Genomic DNA, 17,317 nt, shown 5'->3' on the forward strand with positions numbered 1-17,317 from the left:
CTCTCTCTCTCTCTCTCTCTCTCTCTCTCTCTCTCTCTCTCTCTCTCTCTCTCTCTCTCTCTCTCTCTCTCTCTCTCTCTCCTCGGCTTCATAATAAACTCATAACTGTTCATTCCTGATCCGGGCCTTCTTGTTCTATCAGGCTGAGATGTTCCACACTGCTGCTCATCTTCATTCATCATATGGACTGAAGCACATCAAAGAAGACCCCTTTGCACCTCTACCGCTGCCGCCGCTGCCACCGCTGCCACCTTCATCTGCACCCCTTACTCAACCATCATTGCTTAAACACACACACAAACACACACACACACAAACACACACACACATAGAAATGTAAAAAAATGCACACACACGCATACACACATGCATCACTTCTCCTCCCACCTCTTATCTCCCGTTCTCAGTCTCTCCTTGGTCGCCCCTGCAACAGATTCTGTCAACATGCATCAACCTCTGCGTTGCCATGACAACGGTCTTGAAAATCACTGCAATTATTTCAACAAAGACAAAAAAAAAGCAACAGCCACTTGAGGGAGAAGGAGGAAAGAGGATTGCGTTTGTGTATGTGTGCTCACGTGTGTGTGTTTGTGTTTAATGTTTGTGTGACTGACAGAGAGAGAAAGAGAGAGCTGCAGAGTTCTGAATTTGTGCATGCGTGTTTAGTGACCCTTCAATGAACTGGTGTGTATCAACTGTTTTTCTGCAGCAAATGTGCATTTGTGTGTGTGTGTGTGTGTGTGTGTGTGTGTGTGTGTGTGTGTGTGTGTGTGTGTGTGGGTCTTGTGAAACTCCTTTCTCTTCCACTTCTCAGACCCTTGATAATGTGTACATTGTTGTGTACATCAGAGCAGGTGGATTCGCTGACCCATTTGCACAGGTGTATGGTAAGCTAACCTGTACCAGCTAGAGCGGCACACATGTTAGTATGTTTGTTTGTGTGTGCGTAGTATACAGCCAGGAGATTGCTGTGCGCTGTTGTGGGATGAAGAGAGAGAATAAAACAGATGGGCAGAGAGAGATCTCCACAGTAGGTGAACGTGATTTAGCATGGATACTCAGCTACTGTACTTTGAGGTAGTTTTACTCTATTATTTCCACTTATTGCAACTTCATACTTTAAATCCGTTACATTTCACCCTGAACTCCATAAAGATTTCAAATTAATTTTAACAAAGGTGTTGAACACCAATGTTCTTCAGAATCTGCAACTATCATCAGAAAATCCAGAGTGAGTATGAATGTATGAAACCTTTCAATCATTAAGGGCCTATGTCCACTGACAGCATTTTTTGGGGCATTCATTTCAGAGTGCTTCTTACAAGAATCTGTTGTTGCCAGGCCCATATGCACATCCAGCCATTAGCGGTGAAATGGGCTGTTTGTACTAATGGTGAAAAAAAAAAGATTAGCGGAATGCATTAGCCAGGTTAACGCCCCAACAAAGCATTACATGTAATGGAGGAAGACCCAACCATTACAGGTGCTAACGGCAGGATCATCGCACCTGTTAGGCTGTTTAAAGGTTGGCGGACATCGTGCTTATGCGTTACCATTTAAAACGAAATATGCAAAGACCCCAGATATTTAGGGATCACACAAATCCTTTGAAAAAGTATGATGATGTCGAAATATACAGCAAATTTAGATTTAGGAGATTACATAATTCTTAGGTAACCTTCCAGCAATACGGTGAAGTGGATCCTTCCCAAACAGCTCTGTTAACAAGTCCTCATCCTTCAATGGGGGGACAGGTGGTACTCCACCTGGACCATGTTGGTGGCGGTGCTTGTTGGGCAAAGCCGCTTTCATGTTGTTTATTTATTTTTGTAGATCTTCTACTGTGTGCTCAGAACACGCATTTACCCGGTTCAAGATCTTAAGCCAAACTTTCCCTTTCTCCTGGTTTGTTATCTTTGAGTATTGACTCTCTGATAATAGCTGTTTGTTCATTCTATATTCTTGTAATAAAATGTTAATTTCTTCCGCTGAAAATGCGTTTTTTTCTTGATCTTCTCTCAGTCACACTGGTACCGCTTGCCATGTTTATTGTTGTTTATGTGTAGTAGGCATGCTTGTTGGATAGGGGTTTACCAGGAGGTTCCCTGGACATACGACGTTTTGCACCAGCCTCGCTTTCATGGCGCAATTAGTTAATTGGCCAATTATTTGCAGTCGTGCATGCAGCTAACGCTACGGCCAAATGGGCCGTTCCGTAATGGTACGTTGAGACTGCCCCGCTTGTGTAATGGCTGGACGTGCATACGGGCCCTGGTAACAAAAGTTGTTGAGTTCCTTTAGTAGTGACCACAAAAGTCTGTTTATAATGCTCTATATGCTTCGTATTCAACTTTTAGCCTATTTAATGGAATTTAACCTGATTGTGGTTACTGTCTCCTCTATACACACATCCACCATTGTTGTGGACAAGGTAAACATCATAATATATTTATTTTGATTTGTAAGTGATGGAGGAGTCACATTGACAAATAAGCAGATGCAACAAAAAACAGCTAACACCTATTCTTGTGCCTAGTACGCTGAGCAGTGAACACTCTGAACAGCTACAGGGGCAAAACATGCTATGAGTGGACACAGGCCCTTATGACTACTCTTCAGTCTGATTTGTTGTAATACAGCACAGTACTTTCATTCTGCTAAAAGCTCCTGCAAGGAACTTCCTGTTAGTGTTGATTTTTGAGCCCTCCGTGGACATCAGCTTTTAAACGTAGAAATGATGATAATCTGCACTTTTGTTACCATGAAAAGCAAATAATTTCCAAGCTCTGTGCCCATTTATTCCAAGTAAAAAAGGTTGTTATTTTTTTAAATGATATAGATTTATTTTTGCATCACGTTGTTTAGTTTTTTTTTTCTTTTTCTGTCCTTTTTTTTTTAAATAAATATTAATTTCCTTTGATGACAGTGTTCACAACAGTGGCTCCCAGATTGTGTGCCGCACTAAGTACAAACGTGCGCAGGATTACAGCTAACTAAATTATTATTATCATTGCTTTAAATCATGTTTTCTTGTGCTTTATAATTACAATAAATCAACAAGTCACCAGGTCCAATTATGTGTTTTAATGACGTGTTTTTGTATTACGTTTAAGATGATGATGGATGATGTTTGTGGTGCAACGGAATTTGCTGTATCAGGAAAAAACATGGGACAACAAAATATGACATCAGACTTATTCTTTAAAATTAATCTGATGCAGCTAAGTGTTTACACATTGTGGTATTATTGGTTTGATTGCAGTTAAAGAAATTACTTACACTGCTCATTCTGCATATGAAGAATGTAATGATGAGAACATTTATGTTACAGTGACAAGCCACCTCTGTGAACACACACTCATGTATTACATAGTACAACAGATCCTATCTCACACTTATCAAACATGATGTCATTGCTGTATAGCTCCACATCTTCACACTCACTAATCCCATTGTAGCCCATAAAGCTCCTTTGATACTAACAGATACTTACATGTGTGTCGAGTCAGGGAAAACACTGCAGGCCCTGTAATTTTGGGTCCAAACCCACGGCGGATGACATAGTAAGTTATAATGAGTGTTTGTGGCCCTGGGCCCAGTGTGTAAGTTCGTGTCTGTGTGTTTACGCACGTAGGAGTACAATTTGTGAAGCCAGGTGGGTGCTTCTTAACCCATTTCTTTGTCACATTGTTGCTGAAAAGCTGCAGTGTCCTTATAATTGTATGACTGGGGCTTTAAAGTGTGGTTGTCCACACTGAGGGGACCAGCGTGTGATTTTAAGTTCAGAATCTGACTCAAATATGTCAGCTAAAGGAGGGGGGGGTATGCCATGTCAGTGCACAGCGGGGGGAACTGGCAGAGACAGTGATTTGGGCTCCAGTCGAGGGTGAAGTAGATTGGGACCAGAAATCCCCAGGGAGAGAGAGAGAGACACGAGGTCAGGTAGGAGGGCTATAAAAGCACTCCTTCCTTTAGTGCAACATGCACTTAATGTCAATCTGGGAACGGCTGCAGGTTTGGGATACACACAGCTCTGCTCTGTCTGCAACTCGTTTAACTCAGAAAAAAAGAGGGGACAATGTATGAACAAGTGTGTTGAGGTAAAGTTTATTTACATTATTGCTATTTTGTTTCTGAACATGTCATGTTGTTGTACTTGTTCTGTACTGTTTATGCATCCAATTTATAATTTAAATCAAATTGACTGTGGTGTTTAAGAAAGAGAAGATAACATTTATCTACATATGTTGTATTATCAATATAAAAGTACACATTATGCAACTTTTTTGAGACTAAGTTTCACAACTTTTCATCATATTCTACACATAATAACCTATTTTACAGCATTTATTTTGATTTTTTTGCACAGCTGTCTGCCTGTTATTCTCTTGAACAGGAGAAAAATGTGCGCTGAGGTAAGTACAAATGATCAAATACATGATCTGCAAAAGCATTTATTTTCACGTGCTCTCTTGTATATTTATTTCTACAATATTTGAATCAAGTCGGCATTTATAATGGATTACAGTGTTATAGCATACAAGAGGAAGAGGAAAAAAGTTCATATTTAATGTGAAGATACATTTTGTTCAATGTAAATTTATTGACATACTGTTATTTTTTTCTGCTCCTGACGTCCTTGAGAAGTTAAATTTGTGTTATTTTGTCTACATGCACGCAGGAGGTAGAGATCAACTAATCAAAAAGATGTTGAAGTTCCAGAAAAGCTTGGCCTGTTTCCTCCTCCTCTGTTGCATCTGCTTGACCGAGTGTCGAGTGCTGAAGTTTGTCGTGGCTGTAAGTCTGACATGTTTTTATTCCTCTTCTTCCTGTGTTCATCTGACATTTGACTATGGTGCTGCATTTTCTTAAAAGCTGTCTTCTAGCAGAGTAATCTCAGAATAAGATGTTTTACATCACTGACAGGGTTTATTTGTCGCACACTGGAGTTTTAGCCTCATCCTGAAGCCACTCCACATCTCTAAAGAGTGACATTACTGTACATTGTTGCTGATTACACTGTATTTTTCTGCTCACTGAGCATTACTATATTTACACATTTATGTCACAAAGGATTACTCTGAGCCCAAACTCCAACAGTTTCGAGCATATCTCTCCCAGACACTGCGGCTTTGTTCATAAACCTCTTTGCATATCTTTCTTTTACACCCCATAGTGCAGTGATGGAATGAAACAGACAGTTTGAGGATTTTAGGAAATCACAAATGTTTTTCTAACCATTTTGTATAAATGTATTACTCACCTTTTTCCTGTGAGCTGAAACCAGTGTACTACATGTAGTTTTTTTTAGTTTGTACACGCCTTCCAATAGCTTTAAATATAGCTTCACTACCTGCTGAGTCAAGTTTACATAATTTTGTGTTCGATGTAAGGACTTTTTTTTCCTTCCAAAACAAGACAGTGGGAAGTGCAAAATAGGAACTATCTCTAAAAGCAAACAACAACTTTGTTAACCTGTCTTTGTGGGATCATGTGGTATTACAGGAGTGAATCATGTGTGCCCATAATCCAGTTTAGTTAACCTGTGTGTCACATCACGACTCAGAGAGTCCTCGGGTTAATAACATGCCTGCATTTGTGTCTGATGTCATCGTCATAATGACTCTTTTGTGTCTCAAACCAACACTGCACTGTCCGAGATCACAGGTTTCTATTTCTGGCTCGTGTGTCAGGCAGGATTTCTTTCTCTAAAGTACACAGTGTAATAGCTGTCACTCACAGCAGCATGGCGTCCCAACTGAATCCATGTGATATAATGTGTTTTGACTTTTAAGGTGTTCCGACACGGTGATCGATCGCCAATCGAGTCATATCCCAGAGATCCTCATGGGGAGGAAGTATGGGCTCAAGGTTTTGGACAGCTGACTGAGGTATGACTGTAAAAGTGTTCCTGTATGTGTGTGTGTGTGTGTGGCATCATTATTTTTTCATGTAGCAGGATTTGATTAACAAAACAAGCATATATGAAAATCTTACAAGTGCACTTGGTGTATAAAATCTACCAATCAATCATTTTTCAATTCAAACTGATCCCCCACTAAGTGTGTTAAGCTTTGAGACTGAATCACCATGTTGACACAGTGGCTTTTCGTCAGAAGTCAAGCTCAGAGTGAGAAGCTAAAGTTTTTTTTAATGTTGTAATTCCGTGCTTCATCTTTGCAAAACACATAAAATAGATCTAAATAATCCATTCAATTTCACAGCCTCAATGGATCAATATCTAAAAGGTAATAGATAGCGACCATAGACTGTATAAAATATGGACGTAGTATCCGTGACGTCACCCATCTGTTTCAGAAGCGTTGTTTTAAGGCCAATTGTCGTCGGCAGCCATATTGCTGCTGTTGAGCGATTGTCACGTAAAGAGACGGGCTTTGAGCCTCCTAGCCAACAGCTACAGTGTTCCTGCCTGTCAATCAAGTCAGCTGTGCCTCTCATTGGAAGACTCGTAATCTCAATATCTTCGAAATTGCCACGTTAGAACAACATTCATCCCCCTACAATGTGTGCCGATCGAGAAATGAGCTATCCAGACTACACTCATCTTTTGTACCAGAATGTAAACATGTTTATTTCTGCTGTAAAGATCGGCTTTTTAGAACTGGTCTGTTTCTGATACTTCCGGAGCCAGCCTCAAGCGGATCCTCGATGAATTGCAGTTTTTAGCTCTTCCGCATTGGTCTCATATTTTTTAGACCGGAGGTTGCCGCTTGATAGCGACAAACGGGAGAAAGCTACATCAGCATATTAGATAACTTATCTAGAGTCTATTAGCATCTTACTTTCTGGGTGCATCCTGGAAAGAAATGCGTGTGAAAAGTTAAGATTTTTCCCGTCTGCTGGTTCTTTTACATATCAAACGTGTTGCACTTAAAGCAAAGCTCACGGCAGCTCTTTAGCCATCCTAATAGGAACTGCGGCTGACTGAGGCAGCATGTGAACACACATGCAGCAGATGAACACATGTGCCAGCCCTTGCTGGGAACAGAATAAATGATATAAACTGCTAGCAAAAACAATAAAATAGTCTTTCTTAATTAATTAACTAATTCAGGTCATCCTCTCCATCTTCCAAGTACCAGTGCTGTCACTGCAAGCAGTCCAAGTCTGAGTCAACAGTCCCCAAGTCACGAGTCCGAAATTCAGAACTTGAGTCAGACTAGAGTTTTAGTTTTGGACCCTCATGCTACAATATTGGATTTAGCAAAAATAGGTCAACAAAATACACAGCAACAAAATAGGGATAATAAAATGTGCTTCTTACCTCAGGGCCACCATCTGAAGCCAGGAAAAAAAGCAGGAAAAACTGGATGATAAAAACAAAAAGTTGTCCAAAAATAAAACCTTGTCTAAAAATTGGCGAGAGGTTTATTTGGGGTACTTAATGATTTAGTTATATGAAAACTTAAGTCTAACACCACTTTAATCTCTTTGCACCTGTGGGTTCAATAGCTGTAAGTGTGAATAACAAGAATAACAGTATCTTTAATTTTCAACCTGTAAAAACTTAAAAAAAACAAAACATTTTCTAATAAGCCAGAATCTTGAGATGGGAGGAAAACTTGATGTAAACTTTTAATTAAACTCCACCTACTGTGACATTGTTCTGCTCCAAGGCAGCTATCCAGTTTACAGTGAATACATTATTCCTGGTTTTATGAGGTCTTGTAGACAGGTTGTTTTATGTAAATACGTTGAATCTGACCTTAAATCTGCCACATCTTTAGCTTAAGGTCAGATCTGACAAAAATTAATGATGCTGCTGCAATTTGCCTTCCAGCTGGGCATGAAACAACAGTTTGAGCTGGGCCGCTTCCTGAGGAGGCGATATGGAAACTTCCTCAGCGACGATTACAACAACAAAGAGGTCAGTGTGTTTGTACATGATAAAAGAGTCACCTCACGTTGCCAGGCCTAAAACATGCAAAATGTGTGGCAAACCTCTCTCTGTAATGGCTGTAACAACATACATTAAGTTAATGAGCATGACTCATTTTGATGATATCACTACCATGGCCTGTTCAAAGCTGGAACATGTGGGCTAATGTTGCCCCTGGGCTTTGTGTGCTGCATGCATGTTAGTTCAGTGTGCCCCCAGGCTGCATGCTCAGCATAAGTCATTATGAAGATACCATGAAGGCTTTATTTTCCTGTCTTCTCACAATATACACACTTCCTTTCTTTTTTTTCTTTCTTACTCCTTTTGGTCAGTCTTCTCCATCCTCTCTTAAATAAAATGCAATTACCCTGGAAATAACAACTCTCCTCACTACCTGTCAATGCTGATTTGTCGCCCAACTCTCCATCAACTTATCCCCTACCTTTCCCAGCGCTGCCATGTCTGTTTTAATTTGACAAAAGGGTTGAAAAGGAAAAAAAAAGAAAAAGCAGTCTCTGCATCACAGGAACATCCAACCTTATCAGCGTGATTTACTGTGTGCAAAAACCTGACACCGGGTGACAGAGAGATATAGACGAGCGAAGGCTGATGTCAGAAGAGATCACAGTGAGAAGGATCTTTTTTTTTTACCCCCTCCCTCTCTTCATCTATTTGTATCTTTTAATGACTCCCCCTCCTCTTCATGTTTAGGGAATACCTCGGTCGACTTGAGATAAATACAGTCAGCCCATGATACACTGTAGAGGGCTGGCTGCATTTCTTTCCTATTTTGATCATAATAAAAATAGAGAGAGAAGATGCAAATGCAAATCTTTTGAGTTTTGAAGTGTATTCTCACTTTCACTTCTGTTAGAAGTCTGAGATCAACATCTAACACATTTTAAACCTATGTTCCCTCCAATGCCTCCAACAGTTGTACATCCGGAGCACTGACTACGACCGAACTCTGATGAGCGCCCAAGCCTGTCTTGCTGGGATGTTCCCCCCAACCAGGCGACTGCCCCCCATCATGCCCCAGTTACTGTGGCGGCCTATTCCAGTGCATACCATCCCCAGAGCCCAGGACAAGGTGCGCTGCAGAGCCACACAAATATTTCCTCTCCCACACAGCAGCTTAAGAGAATGTCTCACAAGTTAACTTGAGTGTCTCTGTAGATTCATGTTTCTATTGGTGAACCTGGCGTGCTCACATTCCCTCCTGTTTTAAAGTGTGAAATGAACATATAATTGTGCCCAGAAGACTTGCAGCAAACGTGCAGTTTTTTTTCTTCCACTGAAGTTTTGCTGTTGATTTTTTGGTTTTTAAAGCTGCTGAGGTCTCCAGGCAAAGACTGTCCAAGGTTCAGAGCTCTGATGACGGAGACCTTTGAGAGCCAGTCGTACCAGAGGTTCCTCAGGGCTCACCAGGTGAGAAGCCACAGCATGAGAAAGTCCTCAAAGTACTGTAACTCATCCTCAATGACGTGGAGGCTGTAGTCACCGCTTAGTTTGTGTTAAATAACACTTCTCCATGACTCACGTGCCTGTAAACCTCAAAAACTTGTTAGTAACTCTTGTTTTATGATAGACTTATATAATCAGATCAGTTGTGATTAATACAGTTTTTGTTCATCTCAGCTGTTTCTATTCTGCCTCAGTCTGTAAATTATCAAATACTGCAAAAGCACATTTCTCTGCAGAGTAAAATATATACTTCACAGTTGCTGGTGCCACCGTGATCAGCACCTCCAGTGGACGTGTTAGTTCTGCCGTAGACATCATGTCCTCACAGTGATTTTTTTCTCAGGCACGGTGACTCCGGTGCCTCGAAAAAGCTGCACAGTGCAATTTCTCTCACATTCTCTGAGACGCTAATTAACACTTGGATTGAATTAGATTAAGAATTACAATGAAAACCTTTTAATTAAACTGAGTCCCATGTGCTGCCTATTAAGGTGGAGTTTGAGATCAGCACAGGGCCTCCTGCATTGAATTTTAACACCCTCTGCTGGAGGCACAGCACCTGCAAGTCACACAGGAGAAACAAAATAGGACCTATGTTTTACTATGATTTTGTTGAGTTTTTTTTCTTTTCCATGTGCAGTTTACAGCCATAGGGAGGTTTAGAAATAAATGCTTACACAATAAGCTTGGAAATAAACACAGAAATGAAACAAGGAAGGAATAAAATCTGCAATATATGTGACTAAAAGAAGAATACACATGTAGAGAAAAAATATATGTATATCACTTAAATATTTAGATACCCTGGATAACTACATATATGCATATCTTTACTTATTCATGCATATAGAAGTTCATAAGAACACTTTTGTCTAAATATATAAACATGCCAATATGCTCAAACCAGATGTTTCTAAGCAAAGCTAAACATACATAAATAAAAAATATGTAGTTGTCTACACGCACGCACGCTCGCACACGCACGCTCGCGCACGCACGCACAGACACACAGACATACACACACACATGTACGCATACACGCATATGTGTCCATCTTCACGTACTGGATCATGTCCAACCCCATGTTTGTCAATGTATGTGCAAACCAAAATAGGCCTTTCCAAACATATGTGGTGTTATCAATGTGTTTTAAAGAGAAGAGGAAAGATCAAATATGTAAGTCTTATTTTAATGTGTGGCTACGCTTCTCCTTCTATCAGAGCCCATGTCTTCTCAAACACATTTTCCATATTCCTTATTTGATTCCTTTTGCCATATATTTTACTTCCTGAATCTTATTTTTTCTATTTCATGACATCTGGAGGTTTTGCTTTTTGTTTCCACCTTTTGTTATCTGCTTCAGTGACGTGATTCTGAGTACTCTAAATAAGTAACGCCCATCTTTACACAGAGCAGCTGGGGCTTTTTCCAAGTATTATGTGCTCTGCTTTCAAATAAAATGGGCTTAAAAAAATAATAATTATACAATAATTTACAAACTTCAAACCAATACCTATGTTTTTAATAATTCAGGTGTCAAGAAATATCTCATGTTTATTTTTCCAGGAAAATTCTCTGGTTATCTCATGTATTTCAATAATCATGTGTTTCCACTCTTCATCTATTATTTGGATTCCTAACACTTTTGTGTACTAATTGTCAACTTTATACAGTATAGCACACATTACCCATAGTGTGTTTGAGTTTACCACATAGACAGTATAAAATATGGATGTAGTATCCGTGACGTCACCCATCTGTTCCTGAGAGCTGTTTTGAAGCCGATCGACGGCGGCAGCCATATTGGAAGTGCAGAACTCAACCAGGCAGAGTGTGACGTAAAGAGGCGGAGTTTGACCCTCTTAGCCAACAGCTATGTGTTCCCGACTGGGAGTCAAGTCAGTCATGTCCTTATTTGGTCAAAAACTCCTAATCTTAATATCTTCTGAACTTCTGTTAGAAAAAAATTCACCCCCCGTAAAGTATGTGCCGATAGAGACATTAGCTACGTAGAGCCAAGCCGTTTTTTGAACCAGGCTGTAAACATGTTTATTAATGCTGCAAAGATCGTCTTTTTTGAATTGGTGTCTATGTGGTTTCCGGTGTTTCTGCAGCCAGCCTCAAGCGGATTCTTGATGAATTGCAGTTTATAACACTTCCGCATGGGCTTCATAGTTTGAGACTGGCGGTTGCAGCTTGGTTTACCATTATAATTACCCTTAATACATTTCAGTAGAGAGTTTATATTGTGTGTGTTATTTCTTTACTTTTAAATAAATGTATACTCAGTTAGCTACGTAGTAGCAATCTGTTTCATTATCAGTAAACTTCTGCCAAAATCCAACCAATGGCTTTTTTGCCAATATGATAAAAACCATGTTTGTTAAGTTTGGCTTAAATTCTAGATCCCCAGAAATTTCTTTCAACTAAATAACTTAATTATCTGTCACAATCATTATCCAAACAGTCCTACTCCATGTTTTTACTGTGTTTGGGATACAGTAGTTGTTTATGCCTCTATTTTTCCATTATTTGTACCAAACTTTTATATTTTCTTTTATCTGTTTCAAGATTAAACTCACATGATCAGCCTAGAGAATGCAATGCAAATATTAAAAACTATGTTGTGTATTTGGTGTTTGGCTCACAGCCAAATGACAGAACCAGTTGTTTGAAACAAGAGTCAGACGGCTCGAACACAATCCACATACACTGGATGGTTTAGAGAAAGTTCATGTCAGGACAGTGAACCCATTAAATCACAGTGAGCAGTGAAGTATGTTTAATGAAAACAGTTTGCTCTCTTCTTTGGCAACGGGATGCACAAAATCTGTCAAAGATTACTATTAATGTGTCCGGGCCTGCCTCATGCTTTAATGGGTTGTTCAAATAAGGGTTGGATAGGTTCAAGTTCAGGGAAATGAGCGCAAATTCTTTCCAGTAAACTGGAGTTTCAGCTAAAAAATGTGAGTCCCAGGACGCCCAAAAGCGAAGGTTAGGTAAACTGTCAATAAGTAAGAGAAGTTTGGCCATTGGTTGATTACTTGTAAAAGCTGAATCTGTCATTAAGTGATGAAACGCTGATGATTGGGTGCTTAAGTAAAGTGATAAATGAAGAGGCCGGACTTAAAAAATAGTGAAAGCTTGTTGATTGGTGTTAAATTGAAAATAAGGCCCACAACCAGGAGGAAGAAATCTGCAGGGTATAAAGTTACAGAATGATTAAGTTGTGGGGACGCCCTTAGTTTTCTGGACTCTGCAGACATCAGGACTCATTACTGTGTTCATGAAATAGTCCTATCCCTAACAGACAGTCTTCCTTGAGTTGTTATGCTGCAATTAAACTAGCCGTAACATTTCCAGCTGATCTTCTCTGATGATCTGGTGCAGAAAGACTATGTTCAGCTCGGGCCACTTGTCAGGTTTCAGATATTTATGAATCGTGAGTAGTAAAATATGGATAAAAATATTTTTTGCACAATTTCCCTCTCCCGGACCTGTTAAATATCTTACAACCCTCTGGATTTAAATATTTATATCATGATCCAGCTTGGGAACCACAGGGTTGCAGAGGAAAAGTCAGCAAAAAGAAGTCAAACTGTTTTCAAATGAGAGCAAATAATGTCACAGTAAAACCATTGCTGTGTAAAACATGTCAGATCTATCCATCTAAAAAATTCAAAGTAACAGGGTACTTTTTTAAAGCTTTCATTCAAATGCAAACCGTTAGTTTGTAATACTTTAAAGAATAATTCTAGCTCTTTGAATGCAGATTTTTTACTTTTAAAGAGTGTTTTAGGGAACTTTTTGTACACAAATAATGAATGATTTGTGTCCTCTATTACTTCTACTTTTTTCTTGAATTTGCAGCACTTTGTGGAGGGACTCTCAAATCACACCGGCTACCCAATCTCCAAACTGGTTGGCAAAAAAATATGGAGGGTCTACGACACACTTACCTGTCAGGTATTTTCATTGTTATTTTGAAGTGGGGTTGTATGAGGTGCTGGTCCATAGGAAGTCTATTACCGTCAGGGAATGCTGGTTAGCTTGGCCCCTTTGTTGAGAAAACGGCTGGAGAACGGGAACAGAAGCTAGGCTAGCATCTGCTACAGACATTACTACACAATTTAGCTAATTGGAAGAATAAATAAAAGAAACTCCAAGTGTAAGTTTTTTTTCGAAGCGACATTTTTAAGCCCTTTACTTAGCCATCAGAAAACACATTTGTTTTAGCATAATTGTGATACATAGAAGTACCTCCACCTGCAGTGCACTGATCAGCTAATTGGGGCTGGCCGCCTTCGAAAGAGACAAAATTAAGAAATGTGTGGTTCTGACAGCGGCCACGTCATGCCATTTACAGTGGAAACAAGTGGACAATTTTATAACTCTGGAACTCATTACCACCTTAACTCAGAAACATATATATATATATATATATATATATATATATATATATATATATATATATATATATATATACTTATATATACGTGTGTGTGTGTGTGTGTGTGTGTGTGTGTGTGTGTGTGTGTGTGTGTGTGTGTGCGGTGTCCTTGAGTGCTGAGAAAGGCGCCTTTAAATACAATTTATATTATTATTATTACAATTTTATGAACTGGTGTTAACAGAGGAAGAACAAGACTCAACTGACCAAAGGAAAGAGATGTGCCAGTTACCTGGTGGTGCAGGTGTGTTAAACTGTTAGCTCATGCCCAAAAACCTGTAGAGGTACTGTTGCAATGAGTGGGATTTGGCAGGAACAGTATTTCAGGACCTTTCTGAATCAGAGGATACCAGCGGTTCACATACAGCTGCTGTCTGCATCACTCACCATCCAGAGTTCCCTGGCTCACGGAATGCCTCTGCGCTGAGAAAGCACTTCTTTACAGTAAGACATGGATAGAACAACATATTAAAATGATAATTACAGCATTAGGATTGAGGTGGATTCTAGGCCAGGTTGAACGTGCTCATTCATACTTGCAAAATGAGCATCTGTTATCTTCAGACTGGCTCTAAAAATAGAAACAGGATAATAGAGACGATGGAATACAGCCGTTTAAACCCCTATTGTTGTGATACATATGCTGCGTAATTATTAGCCTGTTGCAGTGTTATAAATGCTATTCCTTTGTGCAGAGGATCCATAACCTGACTCTCCCACGCTGGGTCACCCAAGACGTTCTGGACACCCTGAAGAGAGTGGCATCGTTTGAGGTCATGTACAGCATCCTCAGTCACAAGCGGAAAGAGAAGGCCCGGCTTTCAGGAGGTGAGGATTCACATTAGAGGCAATTAATTTGAAAGCAGTGTTGTGAGAAAAATATTAGAGAGAAAAAAAGAGCAGAGTATCTAATGTTGTGACTGCTGGCCGAGGCTTTGTTTATGTGGGATCAGGTTTCTCAAAAGCATATTAGCACATATGAGCTAATGGGACCAAGATGATTACGGTGCTGAGACAAGACGCTCAATAAGGTCAAAAGAATTGTGCTGGTGTGGTAAAATTTCATTTGCACTGTTGACACTGATGTGTTAATTCGCCAGGAGTGCTACTGAACGCCATTCTGAGGAATTTCTCCAGAGCTGTGGAGCAAGGGAGCCCTCTGAAATTCATTATGTACTCAGCTGTAAGTTCAAAACGTTTAAATCAATCACACAAACTGCTGCTCTGCATCTCCTCGCCTGCTTGTTTGTTAAGCGCTGTGATGTTTGTTTCTTGTTACAGCACGACTCTACACTCATCACCCTCCAGGCGGCTCTGGACGTGTACAACGGCCTCCTTCCTCCGTACGCCGCCTGTCAGCTCTTTGAGTTCTACCAGGAGTATGATGGGTAATGACGTCCTGCCATCTTCAAGTCATGCACTCTTCTCTCTCCATATTTAATGACACTATCTAGGTCACAGGGCCGAATAGGAGCTCAGTTTAAATACTGCACTTCACTGATTAGCCAATCCAAATTTTTTCAAGAACATTTCTGGTTTGCCTTCTTTTAAAGTCAAAGGACATCTGACAGCTGTTTGATTCTACATCTAAATTAGCAGGTGATGCATTTGAGCAATATTGCACCTGAAGTGCTGATATACTGTATAATATCCACAGCTATTCTAATAACAGCATGGAATTCAGTGTGATATTACATTTATACAACTGTTTTACAAAATGCTGACTCAACCTAACTTCAGTCAATCTAGTATGAGGAAAAGAGGCAGAGTTAGGTGCTGAGTCCACTTACACCAAATATTGATCGTGTCATAGTAGCTCTAAACTTGGAAATTGTACCTCAAAAACAAGTGTGACAACTTTTCTCCTAAAACAAACCACCATTGTTGTTGACAAAGTTGATTTTAGAAGTCCCACCCCTTCTTGATTCTGATTGGTGGCGGCAGTGTTTCAAAAGTTGAACTGTCTTCAACTGAGAGCGCTGACAATGCTGCAACAAAAATCGAGACGCTGAGGGCATTTTTGTACTCAGGACGCTGAGTGCTGGAAATGCCGAATCACATTTGGTTTGAATAGAAAATAGGTGCTGCCAGTGCAAAAACTGGCATTAGTTGATACAGTACCTTAAGGCGGGCTTTTAGCCACCTCTCTAACAGCTCCAGGGTGCCCGCCTGTCAGTCAATGCCCTTACTTAGGCAAAACTTGTAAGTTTAGTATCTTCAAAAATAACAAGTTATAAAAACATTCATCATAAAGATCATCTTTTTGAGTTGGTGTGTATGTGGTTTGCGGTGCTTTTGTAGCCAGCCTCGAGTGGACAGTTTACGAACTGCAGTTTCTAACACTTCTGCATTGGCTTCATATTTTAAGCCTGGAGGCAACACCATAATTTTTCTGCACTCTTGCTTTCTGTGAGTCAGAACCATAGACTGTATCAAACATGGACGTAGTGTCTGTGACATCACCCATCTGTTTCTGAAGCGCTGTTCTGAGGCCAATCGTCGACAGAAGCTATATTGCTGCTGGCGAACGATGGTGACGTAAAGAGGCGGAGTTTGAGCCTCCTAGCCAACAGCTACAGTGTTCCTGCAGTCAGCTGTGCCTCTCATTGGATGACTCGTTATCTCAATATCTTTGAAATTGTCGCGTTAGAAAAAAATGATATGTTATATGAATTTATCTAGACAAAGTCTGTTTTGTTTTTTTTACCTGTCGTGGAGTGATACACAGTGCTGTTATGCTCAATACAAGCACTTATGGAATACCTCTGTCCAATCAAATTACCTAGTTGTATAAAAGCATTACTTTTACTCAAATCCTTTTAAATAACACTTCTAACACTTCTTCTTACACTTCTAATAAATCCACAGCTCGTATTCTCTGGAGCTGCATTACCGCAATGACTCCCGGCACGACCCTCACCCCAACCCTATCCCAGGATGCAACGGGTTAAACCCATGCCCTTTGTCCCTCTTTAATGAGCTGGTGCGGGATGTGTTGACTGAGGATTGGGAGGCTGAGTGCGGGTTTCGAAGGAGATGGTCTGCCACAGGTGAAGAATTGTATTGTTTTCTTTAGTTTCGATATCAATATGTATTTCTGCATCGCTGTGGTGTCAGTGTAAGGTGTTTATGTGTACTTACTTTCTGGGAGGGTGTGGAGATTCCCCACACAGACTGTCTGGTTTTAAAAATATCATAGCTTTTAGAAATCTTCCAAGTGTTCCACATTCACGTGTACCTAAACAGGATCGTTGTCCCCTGCAGGTGTTGTGACAGCTCTGGCAGTGGCTGTGGGTCTCCTGGCAGTGGCGCTGTTGTTCAGCATAGGAGTGGCAATACGCAGGAGGAGAGCACATTACTCCAGGGAGGTGTAATGCTGACCGCTGTCACGTGTGTCAAAATACAGAAAGTGATTTCTCAGCTGTAGAAACAGTTCTAATAATAATAAAGTGCCTTGTATTTTTATATTTCTGATCTTGTAAGGAGCTGATTTGAAGCTCTCA

The 17,317-nt window shown here is 40.1% G+C and overlaps 1 protein-coding gene across 7 annotated transcripts; it reads left to right on the forward strand.

The window, feature by feature from the left end:
- Window positions 1-540: 540 nt before the first annotated feature.
- LOC117829640 (testicular acid phosphatase homolog) lies at window positions 541-17,281 on the forward strand. 7 transcript variants are annotated; one of them, XM_034707232.1, is made up of 14 exons: window positions 541-684; window positions 815-887; window positions 4,370-4,415; window positions 4,682-4,797; window positions 5,796-5,891; window positions 7,802-7,888; window positions 8,835-8,990; window positions 9,230-9,328; window positions 13,235-13,330; window positions 14,510-14,642; window positions 14,915-14,997; window positions 15,096-15,202; window positions 16,683-16,864; window positions 17,079-17,281. In XM_034707232.1, exons 4-14 carry the CDS (start codon window positions 4,708-4,710, stop codon window positions 17,186-17,188), a joined length of 1,239 nt encoding a protein of 412 aa, XP_034563123.1. In that variant the 5' UTR covers window positions 541-684; window positions 815-887; window positions 4,370-4,415; window positions 4,682-4,707; the 3' UTR covers window positions 17,189-17,281. The 7 variants fall into 7 exon arrangements, with proteins under 7 accessions (XP_034563123.1, XP_034563125.1, XP_034563126.1 ...); XM_034707234.1 differs by having other exon boundaries at window positions 850-887; XM_034707233.1 differs by having other exon boundaries at window positions 542-564.
- The last annotated feature ends 36 nt before the right edge of the window (window positions 17,282-17,317 follow it).

This window comes from Notolabrus celidotus, chromosome 18 (genome assembly GCF_009762535.1).
Source record: "Notolabrus celidotus isolate fNotCel1 chromosome 18, fNotCel1.pri, whole genome shotgun sequence".
Taxonomy (NCBI): domain Eukaryota; kingdom Metazoa; phylum Chordata; class Actinopteri; order Labriformes; family Labridae; genus Notolabrus; species Notolabrus celidotus.

Excerpts from the sequence above, each read along its gene's own strand:
- LOC117829640 (XM_034707232.1), top strand. The coding sequence starts at position 4,708 with ATGTTGAAGTTCCAGAAAAGCTTGGCCTGTTTCCTCCTCCTCTGTTGC. Across the intron at positions 14,643-14,914 it reads GAAGGCCCGGCTTTCAGGAG|GAGTGCTACTGAACGCCATT; the intron begins GTGAGGATTCAC and ends TTAATTCGCCAG. Across the intron at positions 16,865-17,078 it reads AAGGAGATGGTCTGCCACAG|GTGTTGTGACAGCTCTGGCA; the intron begins GTGAAGAATTGT and ends TGTCCCCTGCAG.